Source organism: Muntiacus reevesi, chromosome 1 (assembly GCF_963930625.1).
Source record: "Muntiacus reevesi chromosome 1, mMunRee1.1, whole genome shotgun sequence".
In the NCBI taxonomy this organism is placed as follows: domain Eukaryota; kingdom Metazoa; phylum Chordata; class Mammalia; order Artiodactyla; family Cervidae; genus Muntiacus; species Muntiacus reevesi.
Window position 1 is genome coordinate 150,880,535 of NC_089249.1, and position 18,051 is coordinate 150,898,585.

Genomic DNA, 18,051 nt, shown 5'->3' on the forward strand with positions numbered 1-18,051 from the left:
CAGCTGTGTGACCTTCAGTGATTCCTTACACTACCTGCACCTCCTCAACTACGGGGCCGAGGAGAGAGCCCAGCACACAGCAGGCGCTCTCAACACTTTTCTTGTATGTGGAAACGACACTTACCTTGCAAAGGCTGTGTGAGGACTGAACAAGATGCTGTGTATGAGCTGCCTGGACCAGAGCAGGGCTTGATGTTATCTGAACAGAGCTCAGCTGAACCAGGGATGTACTCAGTCCATTAACCAAGATACTAGTGGGAAATCTACACTGAATATTCTATTCAGATTTCCTGCAGTCACTGTGGAATGTGTCCACAATTTTAAAAATTCCCACAGAACCTAGTGACCATTCCAGAGCACCTAACAGGAAGCAAACATCACATACACATAATCTATAGTCTGTAAAACAATGTAGGTCACACTAGCCACAAGTTTTCAGATGATAAAATTGAAACTGAGAGAGAGGAAGATTCTTATGTAAAGTCACAAGATGGGTCACAGACAAAGCTGGGGCAGGTGAAGCTCCAGGACTGGCCCTTGCAACAGAGGCAGACTCAGGGGCAGGGCCTGTGCGTAGCTGTGGGTGCCCCACCTGGAAGCACCCTGACGACAAACACAGGCTCCGGAGCGCCAGAAGGGCTCTTTTATTGTTGGTGAGACCACCGGCCAGAGGAGCACTGTGGCTTCAGGCACCATCCAGGCTCCAGGACCCTCAGGAAGAGCGGGGCACAGGCGGCTCCGGCCTCAGAACAGTCCTTGGCTCACACAGCACCGTGCAAATACAGAGCTAAAAACTTCCTGAATGTCTCTGGCTGGAAACCAATCGGCCCAACAGGTTCCTGGAAAGAAAACAGCCCATTAGGATCTTGCTACTAGGTTTAATGGCAGCAATTAAAACAAAGGTCGGTTTTATGTAAATCCTAAGTGCCTGGATAATAACTGTTTCTTTCTCTTGCGATCAAGAAGGAGTGCTTGGGAGCTGGTGCCAAGTGATGCCAGGCGGGGGCTGGGCTCGAGAGAAGGACAGAAGGCATCTCCGCGCCTCTCGGCCAACTTATCTGCCAACCCTGCCCTGATCCCTAGTCCTGCTCAACTCAACCACCACAAAAAAGTGTTTCACTTGCTCCTTTTAACTCCCAGGGATGAGAATTCCTCACTCATCCCACACACACTTATCAGGCGCCTTCTCTGTATGAGAGCTGTGCCCAGCACTGGAAACCCAAAAATTACTTGAATCTGGCTCCCACACTCAAGGAGCTTCCAGCCAGGGGTGCAGATAGTGGTAATGAAGGGTGACAGGCCTCATCATGAAGTAGGAAAAAGATGCTAAGAAAGCAGGAGAGTAAACTAACTTACTGACTTCCATACATAGAAGAGAACATGTATGAATGAGCACTAAAGGGCAACTAGAAAGGGCCAGGAAGAAAAAGAAAGGGTGAGGCTGGAGCCCAGGGTCATGCTGGTAGAGGTGGGGTGGCTAGAGGAAAAGGTGGGTAAGGAGGAGCCACGTGACCACACCAGGACAGGCCTGGCACTAAGCCATGCTCATGGAAGGAAGAGGTTAAGAGAAAAGCACCTGAAGCCACGAAGAGGAGACAGAGGACAGCTAAGAGCAGAGATGTACGGAGGTGGCTGATGTGGCTACACAGGCGAGGGACAAAGGACAGGGTCTGGGGCCAGAGAGAAGGGCTCACACCAGCAGGCATTTCAAGGGTATGTCAACACTGATAGAACTCGTTATTCAACTAACATACAGATGATGTTCAAAGACTCATCAACCCCATTAAGCAAATCTACTCAGACCCTGCGTGACACACAGCTAGTGAGCCACAGATCCAGCAGTACACCCATGCTGTTCTCCCTCACCCCCAAATCCTGTCCTGTCTCTTTACAGGCTTTATCACTGCCTGATATTATATTATCAATCTGTTAAGATACGGTCACTGCCCAGAGCACAGAACACAGGCCTGGTCTCAGTCAGCTGGGCATTGGAGGTGCAGCAGTTACGGACAGTCCACAGAGGAATTCCCTGTCTGTGGAGTGAAATGAATGAACACGTCATTCACAGACTCGGCCTTCCAGGAGCTCAGGGCTCATTTTAACGGAGGAGGAGGACAGCAGTGTGACCGCGCCGTGATGGGGGCACCCAGGCTATGGCGACCTACCCAAGGAACTTGAGCAGGGCTGGGACTGGGATGTTGGGCTTTAGACTAAACCTGGAATGACAAATAGGGACAACCAGATGCAAGAGAAATGGGGGAGGGTGAGTGGAGGAAGAGGGAGTGGGGTGCCAGAAGGAAGGAGCCTCCTCTATAAAAAGAGCACAACTTAACCCACTGAAAAAAAAAAAAGAGCACAACTTATTAGGATCCTGAGCTGCTCAGGCAACTGGAGACAGAACTGAGAGGAGTGAAGCGTGGTGGGGGTGCAGAGGGGAGCGCGAAGAGCTGGGCAGGGCCCAGGGTGGAAGGTGCTGTTTTAGATGATGGACTGGGCTGAAGCAGCCCTCTAGGCAGACTGAGGTCCTGAACATGAGGTTCCTGAAGCCAGTGCTCCACTCACAAGCACTCCTTCAACCCCAAGTCAGGCTCTCTCTGGGGAGGATGAGCCACGGCCCCGGTCCAATCACCAAGCCAGAGATGGCTGGACTTACCACAACCACCTTCTTTTTGATCACCGGGAGACACCAGAAGTGCTGATAGAGGAGCTGATCGGAGTCCACCCAGACTAGATTCTTGACGCCCTCCTCGGAGGCCAGATCTGTGGTGTTCAATTGCAGCACGAGGAACTGGAAGACACGCCCATCGGTGCCCACGCTCTGCACAACGACTGGCTGCTCCAAAACCTTAGGGTCGTTCTGAGAGGAAAAGAGGACAAGGAAATGCAATCAGAAACGCGAGGCATAAGAACAGCACAAACCAGGCAATTTCTAGTTCTGGCCTTTTAAATAACCCCCTACCCCACTGAGTGGTTTTCCTACAATGAAAGATGAAAATAGAAGGTGGAGCTAAGGGCACTGTCCAGGGCTAGGCCTTCTCGCACATGCCCAGCCTGGCTCTCCCTGGGCTCAGATCAATCGTGGCCCCAGCGTACCTGCTCTCCAGCTTGAGCACACTAGAGTACTGATTCCTGCCACTGAGAGGCGACTGCCAGGCAAGCTGCACAGTCAGGGAGGATGAGCTGGGAGGTTAACGACGGGAAACCCAATTCATGGCGTAACCTGACGGTGACAATGATGACGCTTATCAAACGCTGACCTGGAGGGTCAGTGCATATGACAGACCTGATCTCATTCAGCTCTCACTCCATCTGACGGTTGAGGAGACAGACCAGGTGCAGCAGTGACTTGTCTGAGGTCACAACGACATGTGACATCAGCACCCACAGTGGCTGGTGCTCAGTCAGACACACCTTCTCTCTGCCTGCCTTTACCCCTCAGGGCCGGGCTTCTTGGAACGTCCTAAGCCTCCAGGCAGGCATCTCACTTGGGCTTTGGGCTCTCAAAATGCAACTCTGAGTGTGTCAGATTACTGAGTGTCCACTCCAGCTGTGTCAGCCCCAGGCTTTTGCTGGTTGCCACATTTGCTAATTATCTCTTTCCATCAGTGCCACTGATAACAGTAACATACTAGCAACCTTCTACTAAAGGCCTCTCATGTCGCGGGCATCACAGCAGTCTCACACAGTCACCTCTAGTCTCATAAATCCAGTGGTATATACCCACTTAGGTCTCTTCCCTGGTGGCTCAGCAGTAAAGAATCCGCTGCTCTGCAAGAGCCACAGGAGACATGTGTTCGATCCCTGGGTCAGGAAGATCCCCTGGAGGAGGGCACAGCAACCCACTCTAGTATTCTTGCCTGGAAAACTCCATGGACAGAGAAGCCTGGCAGGCTACAGTCCTTGGGGTCGCAAAGAGTCAGACACAACTAAAGCAACTTAGCATGGTACGACACGGCATACACATTTAACAGATGAGGAAGCAGATTCAGAGAGGTGGTATAACTCGTTCAAGGTTGTCCAGGACAAGACCCAGGCTGTTAAATCTCTTAAAATCTTACTGCTCTAGTTTACACCTAGTGTCCCATTCTATCTGATGGCAGCACCTCTGTCACTCTCAGCAGTATTCCAGTTTCAATGACAAGTCATATGTTCACCCTACTAAGTCTGCAGGAATCCAGTCTGATGACTACTACCCAATGGACAAAGGATTCAATAGGCAGGCCCTGTGAAGCAAAGCGTCCTTGGTTCAAAGATGCTGCCTACTACATTCACCGCTCTAGGGCTGAATCTGACATTAGGAATAGCTAATGGCAGACCTCAGTGAGGGCCACACTGGGACTGCCGGCCTTAGAAATACCTGTTCTTAGCTGCATGAGAAATAAATAAAAAGAAAAGTACCTCTAAGTGTTAGCTGAGAATTCTGTATTGACTCTTATCTCCCTCTACAGATCAATAAAACTGCAGGTAGTACATAAATTTCTCAGCAATTTTACCTTTTACTCAGAGGCTCTTCCCATAATTGCTCAACTTCACATCCCCAGGAATAATTTGTACCTGGAGGGGCTGGGAGAGGCCTCCTCTCCTACCCAACTGGGTGGCAATTAGTGACAGCGATGCTACTGTGCTCTGCTGGCACAGGAGCCACAATGAGCCTGCAGGCCTGGGGCCTGGCATGTGACTCTCTCTGCCTCCCTCTCCTGCCCCACAGTCAGGAGGCAGCACGTCCCCTGAGGCTGGAGAGATCAAGGTTCTAATGCCTGCCTCCCTACTCTTTACCTGTAGGATCCTAGGCAAGTTACCCAACCTTCCAGAGCCTTCAAAAACTATGTCAGAAAATAGAAATTAAGATAACCTCCCAAGGACTGGAAAGACACAAAAATGTTACAGAAAGATACAACAGCTGCTAATCTCTTAGCTGTGTTACCCTGCAGAAGTTACTGAGCCTCTCTGAACCTGTTTCTTCATCTGTAAAATGAAGCTATTAGTATCTGCCACAAGGGGGCTGCTATAAGGATTAAATAATGCAGTAGTTCTCAAATTTTAGTGTTGTGGTTTTCAAGTTTGTACCAGCATCACCTGAAGGGCTTGTTTTAAAACTGACCTCCAAGCTCCACCCCCAGACCTTCTGATGCAGGAGGTCAGGTGATCTGAGAATTCACATTTCCAACAAGTCCCTTGATGGTGTTCATGCTGCTAACAATTCAGGATCATATTTTGAGAACCACCGCTTTAAGGAGCCCTAGTTAAATGTTTGGCATGTAGCAGATGCTCAATACAGACAAGGTCCATTCTACTTCCTATCTCATCAAGCTAACCACACTGTTCCAACCCCATCTAGTTCCTAGACCAAGGAGGATGAGAAAAAGAACATTCTGAAGTTCACTGCTCCTCCAGGAGGGCCTTAGGTTCTAATCAAGACTTGGGAGCCTGACAGCAGCTCTCAAAAACATTCTTCCCCTCCCACCTTCCAACACACACACAAAACCAGGGGTCTGGTGTCCCAGGCCTGTTTGGGGACTTCGACACTGCTATCTCCTGCCTGGAGGCCTTTGCTCCCCAGCCAGGCTTTCCTCCAATCTTGGGACAGCATTGTGTGACAACCACTCAGCTTGCATTCTATAACATCTAGGTCCCTGAGACCTCCTCTTAGAATCAAGGGGCGCCCATCCAAGTGGTATATTGGGTCTTCAGAACCAGTCCTGAGAGGGCAGGCAGGCCTGGGCCATCTCCTGCCTTCTTGATAAAGCCCTGTGCTCAGGCTCCGTTAGTGCAGTTTAGAGGCAGAGTGCTGGAGGACATATAACTGAAGCCTCAGGAGTTGAGACCATCTTGTCCCAATCCTTTCTCCATCATGTACTGTGTGTAATGCTGGACAAGTTGCTTATTAGCTTTTCTGGGATTCAGAAGTATAATCTGAAAAATGGGGATCACAATGAAACCTTGTGGGCTATTGTGATGAGGCATCTTATGTAAAGACGGGCACACTGTAGGCCCCCAGCAGATGGTAGGGTGAGTGGAAGTGCCTCTCCCTGAACCTCTTCAGTCAAGCAAAAGAATTCCCCCCATACTTCCTTTCCTTTGAGCAGGGTAAGGCAGGAAACCGACACAACGTAAGACAGCTCGGTGGTCCTCCCCACACACATACCCCATACAGGAGCCGGGCCTGAGCCAGCGCGCTGCCGAAGGCAAACAGGATCATCTTGGCCCGCAACTGATCTGGCTGAAAGCGGCGTGCTCGCAAGTTGGCTGACTCCAGCAAATACAAGGTGTGGGGATACGGGTAAGGATAGCCCTCTCGGAATCCTGCAAGACACGCCGTCATGTGGAGGGACAGGTTAGTTGGCCCGCCCAAAGCCTCAGGAAAGTCACCCCACCTACCTTAGTGCCAGACACTACATACTTTGGGTTGTTTTCTTTTAAGATTTTGTTGTGGTGGTGGTGGACTGTTTTTAAAGTCTTCATTGAATTTGTTACAATATTGCTTCTGTTCTGGGGTTTGGATTTTTGGCTGGAAGGCATATGGGATCTTAGCTCTCTGACCAGGGAGAGAACCTGCCTCAGAAGGTGAGCTTCTAACCACTGGACTGCCAGGGAAGTCCCTAATCTAGCCTGTTTTTGAAATAAAATTTTTACCAGAGCACAACCATACCCACTCATTTACATATATCTATTAAATAGCTGTGACAGAGACTATATGTGGCCTACAAAACCTAATACCATTTGGTTCTTTATAGAAAATGTTTGCTCACCTGTTCAGGTGATTCTTGCTGGCTAGCTCTAACCCCACTTGTTTCTCATTCAATCAGGTATACAGATGACAGTGATATTAGAAAGATAACCTAACACCTATTAGTAATTATCTTTTTAAAAAGCAAATCTCTTGCAAAATACTTCATTATTAGTAAGAAACGGGGTCTCATACCCCACAACACAGTGCTGAGAATCCAAGTTCAGCACTTGTCCATCTCAGCCACAACCCTGTCGGGTCACCGTTTCTTCCCTTGCATGGCCACGGGCAAACCCTCGGAGGCTGGAGGCTGCTACAGGGAAGGACCAGGATTGGCAAAAGTGGACAAAATGGAGGAACAAAGAGGCTGGGAAAGTGTGGGCTCTGAAAATCCCAGGGGAGGGCATCACTTAAGAGAGACCCGACTTTCCTGTCTGCCTTGATTCCTCCGCATGTGTGAATACGCATCACTCAGCACTCACTCTGTGTCAAGCTCTAAGACAGGCACCAGGGACAGAGCCCACACAGCGCTTGCAACTGTCTTTGAGGAGTTCACCAAGTCTAGAGGGGAGACAGACAGGAAAACTGATCGTATCCACACAGAGGGACATGTCAGGACACGAGGGGAGCCAGGGAGCTGGGTGAGGACAGATCAAAGGGCCCTGACCAAACTGCGAGGTTGTAGAGCAGTTCTGGGAAGAAGTGAGTCCGAAGGCGAATTATGACAGATGAGTAGTTATTTAGCTGAAGAGAGAGGGGCGAATGGTCAGAGTGCAGGTAGAGGGAAAAGTAAGTGCCAGAGCACGGTGGTGAGAAAAGGACAGTGGGAATAAAGGGAGCCTGTGGGCGAGGAGGCAAAGATGGGGCTGGAGAGAGGGGCAGAGGCCGATGTGAAGGCCCTTGTGTGATAAGCTAAGGAGTTCAAACTTTATCCAACAGGCAGTGGGGTGATGGGCATGAAGAACGATGGGATTAAATCTACATTCTAGAAAGACTACTCTGGTACTGTGAACTAGAGGGACGAGAGAGGAAATGGCCCGGGTCATGCTAGCCCATAAAGAGGTTGGGGTAACGGGCTGGGTGAGAGACAGTGGGGACTGACTGAGGCATAGCTGTGGAAAGGGAGAGAGGTTAAGGAGGAAGACATTGCAGTTCATAATGACTGGGTGAATGGCAGGAACTGCAGGCCTCCCCAGGCCGACTCCTTAGTTTCTGTCGTGTCTCACTGGGGAAGTGGTGGTGCTTTGTTCGATGGAGGTGGGGTGAATAGCCCCATTCAAGAACTGTGGGCTTCCTCCATCCTAGCAGAAGGTTGGCCAGAGTTTATAGGGTGCACAGAGAGGGGGTATCTTTCAAAGAGAATTATAAATAAAGGAAACATTTGATGCCCGGTCAAAAGCCCCTCAAGCTACCCATTAAAACTGATGCAACAGAATGACTTCTTAGGGGTCAAAAGTAAAGCCAGCCTCTGAGTCAATCACAACTACCCAGAGTCTTAGTTTCCTTAGGGTTAACAACACCTATCTCACAGGGCTGCTACACGGCTCTGAGGAGAAAATGCACATGAGATCCCAATACTTAGTAAGTACTCAATGTTTCCTTTCTCTTCGGAAAAAGCCTGTCTGCATGCTGCCTAAAAGTCAAAGGCTTTGATACTTACCCGTGTTGTCATTCACATCATAAATATGGCATTCCTGAAGGCTGATAGTGGGAGATATGGGATAGAAAGTCTCGAGAACATGATTCTTAGTAGCTTCCACTTCCTCTTGGGAGGCAATGGGAGGCAGAGGATCCTTGGCATTCAGCTGGGCTCCACTGGAACCATGGACTTGAATCAAAGTAGACTCTAAACAGAGAGAAAGGCAGTTAGTCTAATCTGGTCTAAAGCCTTAGCTAGGCAAAGTCAAAAGCTTTCATCCTGCTATGCTCCTCAAGTCTTTTACAGCTTCACTATCTGATCTGCCTCATCACAGAAAATACAACTTTGGAAATTCATCCTTGTGCTTATCATATAAGCAGGTGAGCCTTCTTCACTTCATGTCTGGATGCCATTCTCTGCCTCTGCTACGCCTTGGAGTAGACAATTAACATCAGATCCAAAAGACTGAGTGGCCAGGCTAAAGTCACAGAAAAAGCACCTAACAGGACTGGAGTTCAATCTAGTGATCTTAATTCTATAGACTAGAAGGGAATGCGAAGACAAGATGGTGGAGGAAGGACTTGAACTCACCTCCTCTCACAAAAACATGGGAACAACTAACTGCGGAACAACTATCATCAAAAAGAATTGGAAGCTACCAAAGAAGATATTCTACTTACAAAGACAAAGACAAGATGGTAGGAGTGTTACATTTGTGACATAATCAAATCCCATACCATCCAAGTGAGTGAGCCACAAACTGGAAAATAATTGTATCACAGAGGTTCTCAAGTTCTGAGCCCTACAAAAGGTTCCTCCACCTGGCGGTCTGGCATCAGGAGGAAGTCCAGGGCACTTGGTTTCAAGGCCAGCAGGACCTGACCGCAGAATCTCAACAGGGCTGGAATAGGAAGAAATGCCACTCCTGGAAGGTGGAGGAAGGGTCTTCTAAGAGCACCAGGACCCAAAAGCACTGAGCTCACAAGATCCTACTGCTGACCTCAGAGGGTCTCCTGGGGGGGGAGGGAGTTGGGGGGCAGGGGCGGCTGTGGTCACACTGGGGTCACGGAAACCCATGGTGGAGAGGTACTGGGGAGTACTCATTTGGTGTGAGCTGTCCTGGAGGCTGCCATTTTGATGCCAAGTCCTGGCCTCACCCAACAGCCCATATGGGACCCTCCAGTCAAACAACCACAGAGCGGGAACGCAGTCCCACTCATCAGCAGACAGGCTGCTCAGTCTTCCTGAGCCCACGGCCACCTCTAAACACACCCCTTGACACAGCCCTGCCCACCAGAGGGACAAGACCCAGCTCCACCCATCAATGGGCAAGCACCAGTCCTTCCCACCAGGAATACTGCACAAGCCTGAAGGGAAGACCAGATGCTATAAAATTCAGAGGAAAATATAGGTATTGGGTTGGTCAAAAGGTTTGTTCAGGTTTATTACAGAAAAATCTGAACAAACCTCTTGGCCAACCCAATAGAACACTCTGTCATAAATTGCAATGATACATTTTCCTATCCACTTCCTAACGAAAACAAACAAACAAACTAGAACCTATTCAAACTTAAAAGGTTCGCACAGCAAAGGAAACCATAAATAAAACAAAAGACAACCCACAAAATGGGAGAAAACAGTTGCAAACAATGCAACTGACAAGGGATTAATCTCCAAAATAAACAAACAGCTCATGCACCTCAATCCAATCAAAAAATGGGCAGAAGATCTAAATAGACATTTCTCTGAAGAAGACATACAGATGGCCAAAAAGCACATGAAAAGATACTTAATATCAGATAACTCAGTAGGTAAAGAATCTGCCTGCAATGCAGGAGACCTGGGTTCGATTCCTGGGTCAGGAAGATCCCTTGGAGAAGAAAATGGCAACCCACTCCAATATTCTTGCCTGGAAAACCCCATGGACAGAGGAGCCTGGCAGAATACAGTCCATGGGGTCCCAAAAAAGCCAGACACAACTTAGTGACCAAACCATCACTAGTTATTGGAGAAATGGAAATCGAAACTACTATGAGGTATCAGCTCACACCAGCCAGAATGGCCATGATCAAAAAGCCTAAAAACAACAAATGCTGGAGAGTGTGGGGAGAAAAGCGAACCCGCCTACGTCGTTGATGGAAATGTAACTTGGTACAGCCGCTGTGAAGAATGGTATGCAGGTTCCTTAAAAAATTAAAAATAGAGCCACCATATGATCAAGTAATTCCACTCCTGGGCAGATATCCAAAGAAAGCCATACTTTGAAAAGACACATGCAGGGGAGATCGGGATGGGCAATACATGTAAATCCATGGCTGATTCATGTCAATGTATGGCAAAAACCACTATAATATTGTAAAGTAATTAGCCTCCAACTAACAAAAATAAATGGAAAAAAAAAAAAAGACAAGACACATGTACCCTGAGGTTCACTGCAGCACTATATACAATAGCCAAGATAAGGAGACAACCTAAATGTCCATCGACCCGGATTCTTTACCATGGAGCCACCAAGGAAGCCCTACAGTGGAATATTACTCCCCATAAAAAAGCAACATGAATAGACCTAGAGACGATCATACTAACTGAAGTCAGACAGAGAAAGACAAGTATCATACGATATCACTTATATGTGGAATCTAAACAAATGAACTTATTTACAAAATGGAAACAGACTCACAGAGTTAGAAACAAACGAAGGGTTACCACAGGGGAAGGGTGGTGGGGGGCGGGGAGAAACAGTCAGGCAGTTGGGATTAACATATACACACTGCTATACATATAAAATAGTCAACAAGGACCCACTGTAATAACATACATGGGGAAAAAGTCTGAAAAGAAAATATGTATACATATAACTAAACCACTTTGTTGTACACCGGAAAACCCATATTTTTAAAATTAACTATACTTCAATATAAAATAAATTTTAAAAAAAGATTAGCTAAAAATAAAGCTTTTATCCTAAAAAATAGAAAAGAAAAAACCAGTAACACCTTTGGTTAAGGTGTTACTCTGGGGTTTCTTGAGAGAGGGACTCACCAATGCACTCTTCTCCCTATGTTCTTTCCAATGAACCGTGAGGCCTGGTGATCTCTGTGGGCTCAGAGGCTGTGGGTTTGGATCTTCCCAAGCACCTGCTCTACGCTGGGGACCAGTTTAACTCTCTTGAGTAGAGTTCCTCTCAAGGGCTGATGAGGGAGTAAATGCTCCAACACTGGGAGACAGCAGAGGTGGGGAAATCGACCTCCTCTGGGAGGTCTGGGAAGCTGCCTGAAAGAAGCAATGCCTTCAAACTTGCTTCTGAAAGATGGATAAGAGCAGAGCTTCTCAACTTTGGTGCTGTTCACATTTTAGGTAGTTCTTTGGTGAGGGAGGCTGTCCTATGCACTGTAGGTATCTGGCAGCATCCCTGGCCTCTGCTTACTAGATGCCAACAGAGCTTTCACTACCAGCCCCGGCTCTGCTTCAAGTCAGGACAAACAAAAATGTCTCCAGACAAAGCCAAATCTCCCCTAGAGGATTAAACCACCCTTGGTTGAAAACTGCTGGGTCAGAGTTTGCCAGGCAAAGAAAGGGGAGGAAACTTCTAGTGAAGGAGGAGTAACATGTTCCATGGTACAGAAGCCTGCTGCTGCATGGCAGAGCTTCGGGGAAGTCAGTGCAGATAACTGGAGCACGATACAGTAGGAAGGAGGGAGGGAGAGAGAAGTACTGAGACCACAGGCTAAGCAGAAAGGCTGCTAAACCCAGGAAAAGGGTTCAACTGACCTCAGTAACTCAGTTTAAAAAAAATGAGCCAGTCAGAAAGCCTCACTTAAGTCAGATGAGCATACTTGCCACAAGGAGACACAGGCGTATGAGCAAGCGAATGCACATCTGACTAAGCAGCAGGCCTGCCACTGTGTACGCGAGTAGATGCCCCTCACAGAGGTGCCCACAGGAAGATGAATGCCATCTAGAAAGTCTCCTGGACAACGGCCTCCTACGGACTCTCCACAGGGGCAAATTTTTCTCTGAAGGTCCTTGAGTTTTCAGAAATACAAATCAAATACTACAATCACAATGTGATGGGAATGGACAAGGCTGATGATGCTGTATGTCTAAAAACTGGTCTGACCAATAGCAATGTCATTTAATTAACATGGGCCCTCCCTTACTGGCTATGCAAAAAAGGGATACTAAATCTGTGGATGGATAAACTCTGACCCACCTGTTAAAACACCTCATACCCACACTTCAAGAACAGTTTTCTCAAGTACTTCCTGTTTCTTCGCATATAATCTGCAAGGAAGATAAATGTGCCTGGACCTCTCGTAACCTTGGGTTTTAGATTCTCCCCACAGAATACTCTACTGTGGTTTCCAATTCAATTCCCTCCACATCCCTTCTCCAGTGACAGCTCCAAGTGGGGCAGTTTAATTAGAGGTAATACTTGATAATGGGCCAACAAGCACTCCTCTATTAATGAGGTTCACTAATTTCCTTAGTGGTACCATTACCTCTGCAAAGCTGACTCTTTGCCAGGAAGTCCATACTCACAGGGGCAAACTGGTGAAGCCTGACCAAGTCGATGTCCTAAAAACCCACTGTTCCACAGCTGGTTTCCCTGCTCCAGGATTCCACCAAGGACAACACCTGTGTTCTCGGAACATCCCTACCTAAAACATCTGGGATTTGGTATTGATTCACCGGTAACTTTAGTCAGCACATGTTGTGTGACACTGTTACTGTGGACAAATAAGACACAGTCTCTATCATCAGAAGTTCACAGTTTGGTGGGGCAGATAGAAAAGATACTAGACAATCATAAAACATAACATAGTATAATGTGTGCTATGGCAAAAGTAGGCATACGGACAAAAGGAGCAGAGAGCTGATCTGTGGATTTGCATGAGACGTGGGCTTGAGCTAAGTGGTACAGGCAAGCAGAAATTAGTCAAATGAGGAAAACAGAAAAGAACATTCCCTGCAGAACGTATAGCATGTGCAAACGCAAAGCTTGATGCCAAAAAGCTGCAAGTGGCCAAGTATAAACATGGGAATGGAGGTGGGAACGGCAGAGCAAGAGATAAGACTAGAAAGACCAGCTGGTGGTCAAAGCCCAGGAGACCTTGGATACCACCAAAAACTGTTAAGCTATTAGGAGACAATAAAAGATTTGAACCAGGGAAGGGACGGAGAGAATCTGCACTTTAGAAAGATCAGTCTAACAGCTCTGCAGAAAGTGGATTTGGGAAAAAAGCATAAGAGTAAGAAGGCTCTTGCAGTAGAATATAAGCATTGAGAGTGCAGACTGTCTTTTATAACTTATGGTCAACATTTAGGCACTTCAAGGCACTCAACTGATATGGTGTGAATTAAGTCTTGGAAAGAAATGATTATAAGAGAAAAAGGCTGGGCAAAAACTAATGACACTGAGGATGTGTCCGAGCCACAGAACTGGACCATGAAGGATGGGAGTGAGACAGGTATGGCAGCAGGAATGGGAACATAAGCTGGTGGTGGGGCTGAGAGTAGAAAGACAGGGAAAGGACGGGGCCTTTCTGGTGTACAAGACTAACCTCGTTCCCAAGTGGTGGATAACGTGTTGTTTTGAGCACAGATCCGCCTGGCCAGAGAAGGATGCTTGAGAATCTGGGATTTACACAGCTGGATCAGGCTGTCCACAATGACTGGGCTTGGAGAAAAGAAGAGACATTTGGAGGTGTAGAGGTGACTCCAAGATCCATCAGTAGGAAATCTTACTGACTTGGGAGAAACTTACCAGTAGGTCTCTCTCTTGGGGATGTCTTCAGTAGAATGCCAGAGACGAGCATGAGAGATCGCATTCAGAACGCGTTCATCTTGGTTCTCTATGTGGTTCCTCGGATTGTCAGCAAGGCTAAGCACTTTCTCAGGAAGGCCTTCTATTAACTTGGTCTTGGTAAGCCAGAGGGCCTGCTTTACACCTTTAGGGTCATCAATCACAAAAAACAAACACTAAACAAAGATGACTCAGGAAAAGATGCTTATGCCTTCCTGGTAGCATTTTGGGGAAAGAGCAGCCTTGAGACAGAGATGGGATTTGTTCTGACATCTGAGAGGACAGAACTAAAAATAAAGAGCAGAAGCAAGGAGAACCAGATTTCAACTCAGCTCCAGGAATGACCATCTGCTTAAAAACAGTTAACAGTTGATTGACGTACAGTACTCGCCACAGGAAGAATTCAAACAGCTATTAAAATGGCTGAGATCATGAGACTGAACTTCGCAGGCAAGGGTCGTTTGTAGCCTGTCTGTAGGTATAGAGGATTCAGACCCTAGCATACAGGCCTAGATCAATAGATGCCAACCTTTCAAAACCTAGATCCCTTCTATTAACCCACACCCTAGCCCTGACTGGAAAAGCTCATGTCTGCCAAATATACTTCATTCAATAGATACAGGCCCAGCATTAAGCACATGCTGCTTTATCAAGGAAAAGCAGCTTTCAGAAATAAAGGAAATATCTTCTGGATCATGAATAACTTGAAGAGCGCTGAGTTTGGGAGCACCATATAATTTTTCGCATCTACCTCTGAGATTATATAATGAGCCATTTTATAAGCAGAATTTTGTATGAAGAGGCAATATGAACTGTACTGCTATATTTGTTAAAAGAATCCTTCTGAAGATGTTTTTCAATTTATTATACTGGGTCCTCCGAGGCCTTCTGAACTTCTTTTTGGCCTCTGTACAAGAAGGGTTGGCTTTTCCCGGGTAGAGTACTATTTTGTCTTTTGGACACGGTGAACTATGTTAACTCAAAATGTTTCTCTATATTAGGGGCCAAATTCTTTCTTAAAGGGCCAGAGAGTAAATATCTTCAGCTTCTGGGCCATACAGTCTCTGTCACAACTACTCAGCTCTGCCACTCTAGCACAAAAGCAGCCATAGGTAACAAGTAAACAGGTATGTATGATTTATAGAAAAAGGCAATGGGCCTGGTCAGTGGACCCCATCTCTGTACCATCTGTTGACTGCCAGCAAGCTGAGAGCCAATTCTGGCGCTCCCCTATATAAGTACAACCTCACAGAAAGGATTTTTTGTACTCACCTCACTGTTTCTATGCTCATCCCCTTACCTATTTTTAATTTAATCTGGCTGTACTATAAAATTTCTATAAGATGCTCAAAACGCTTCTCAGGAAAAAGAGGAAGAACAAAGATTTGATCCAGAGTGCTTAGTCTTAAAAACTAATTTAACCATCCTACTCTCAGGGGGATGGGGCTGCGGTGCCAGGCAAAACTCCCTTGCTTCACTTTCCCCAAAACTCACTTCCTTAAAGGAGGAAGAGGCGCAGATATAGTGGCCTAAAATCTGCACGAAGTCCACATACCAGTCCTCTAACTCTCAGAGTTAACACTGCGTTCTCTTTGACGACTATGTTTGTCAGCTGGCAGAGCGCTGGTGACTGCTACTCATTCCAGTTGAAAAAACATCACCTGACTCAGGAACACATCTTCATTTGAAAAACTATGGGATTAAAGCAAACCCAGAACACTTTGAAGGAAAACACCCTCAATTTCTCTTGTGGTGACAAACGAAAGGCATTGAAGCTTTTCACTGTAAGGTTCATAATATATCAGAAACACAAATATTTAGAAATTTAACCTCTTGATTGTGTGGTACAGCAGAAAGAACCCTGGACTGGGGGTCTGGTAACCCAAGTTTTAGTCCCAACACTGCAACTGTTCCTAGAATTTGAAAATGGATAAAATAGTAAGAATTTATGGTTCACTAGTATATGAATAATATGTAACAGAGCTGCCATTTACTGAACATTACCATCTACTCTGTACCAGGAGCTTTATCAACAAGTTGGATGGGCTTTCATGAAATGGAGGATGGAACTCAAGAGAGATGAAGGACTTTGTTTCAAGTCTCAAAACTTGTAAGCGATGGGGCTGGGAGGAGAGCATTTACATTAAAGCCCAGGATCTCTCCTTTACCCCAATCTGCTTCTCTAGCCCTGTATGTTATAGAATTTTATTATAGACTTTACAGAACCTCTCTGCAAACGGTGAAAGCATAGGATATGTTTTCAGCCTAGTCAAACAAGTTAACTTTAACTTCTAAAATACATCTGATGCAATTCATCCACATAGTAATGTTACCGGGGTCACGCAAGTGTGCCAAGTCTTCTGAGGTCCTTCACAGCACCTTGTGAGGACACTGGAAGTGTTTAAAGGCTGAAAAAACCAGCTTTCAGGAATGGGTTTGAGCAGTTTAAGAGGCTAGCCAGTTGACTTCTCCTCAAACCTAGGATTTTTTCTCTGGCTGAGTCCCCAAATCCTGCCTGGTCTCTTTCTTCCCTAATTACTCATTAGAAAATTTTGTTCCCACTTACCTGGACCATTCTGTATTTTCAGGACCTGTCCTAACCCCAGCCTGATTTAGGGACTAAGGAAGAATGAGTTGGAAACAATGGGTAGGAGAACTCAATAGAGACCGCCCTCCACGGGACTCTGGAACATAATTTCTAGTACTGCCCCAAACATACAGATGGTTTTGGCTAAAGTCATTCTGACCTGTCCTTAGTGAGAGTGAAAGGGTGAGGAGGGACTAGATGGTTTTTAGGTCCAGATCTTTTCCCTCAAAACATCTCAGCTCTGACCTCTGACAAAGGTCACTGATCTGGGAAACCAGAGGTGTAGCCCTGGCTTTACTAGATACCCACAGTGCACCTATGAGCAAATCACTGCCAAATCACTCCCCTCTGTCACAGTTACCAATCCTGTGAAAAGACGCAATAGACCTGCAGGTTAAGCACTGTTTCTGCCATCTCTATGCACTATAATCCCCCTCCATCTAATTCTTAAACAGATACATCTCCAAGGTGCAATGGTTGGGTCACTGTCAAAACCACTCAATTCACAGGAGACAGAGGCTCAAGAAGCTTCAGTAACTTACCCCAAATCACACACACAGTGAGAGGCAGGGCTAGGCCTAGAAACCATGTCTCTTCACTTGCCACAAAAACTAAAACTCCCTCACACATGCTAGTCTTTACATCCCACTTAATCCTGACAATTCTCAGAAATAAGACTCAATACCGGGCCCATTTCACAGACGAAGAAACCAAGACCCACAGTTTCAAAGTCTTGCCCAACCCCACAGAAGGTCGGGGTTAGTGCTGGTTAGAGGAACAAGGTCCCCTCCCGGCCGTCCTGGGGCCTCACCCTCGAGGAGGCGGCAACGCTGGTGGAAGATGTAGCAGACCTCATCCTTGTATAGCGGGTGCTCCTGCAGCGGGGGCAAGCGGCGGAACTTCGGGTGCGTCCAGCCGGGGTCCCAGGGCGGGAAGACTGGTCGTGCCATCCCGGGCATAAAGTGCATCTTCCCCGCGAAGGTGATGGGCTCCAGTCCAGGAATCTCATACACCCTATCCAGGGGAGGAGGCTCCGGCTTTCTCGTGGATCGCACGCCCCACTCGTACGCCCCGCGTCTCGGGACCCCGCAGCCCTCAAGGCCGAGCCGCCAAGGGCGAGCGAGCGCCCGCCTCGCGGGCCCCGACGCCAACGCCATGTCAATCTGCTCTCAAGACCTCCACCTGGACGCCGCCATCTTCCCGCGCGCAAAGCCTGCTGGGAACGAAAGGGGCCGACCGCTAAGGTTCGTTTTATGAGTGACAGGTCCTTTAACCAATCACCGCCAAGTAAC

General features: G+C 47.2%; 1 protein-coding gene across 1 annotated transcript; it reads right to left on the reverse strand.

Moving 5' to 3' along the window:
* Positions 1 to 429: 429 nt before the first annotated feature.
* Positions 430 to 17,975, reverse strand: MRPL37 (mitochondrial ribosomal protein L37). The gene is made up of 7 exons (XM_065912388.1): positions 17,571 to 17,975; positions 14,134 to 14,317; positions 13,931 to 14,046; positions 8,388 to 8,573; positions 6,146 to 6,303; positions 2,654 to 2,857; positions 430 to 839 (listed from the first exon to the last, which is right to left on the reverse strand). The coding sequence occupies exons 1-7, from the start codon at positions 17,914 to 17,916 to the stop codon at positions 762 to 764; spliced, it is 1,272 nt and encodes a 423-aa protein (XP_065768460.1). The 5' UTR covers positions 17,917 to 17,975; the 3' UTR covers positions 430 to 761.
* Between the last annotated feature and the right edge of the window lie 76 nt (positions 17,976 to 18,051).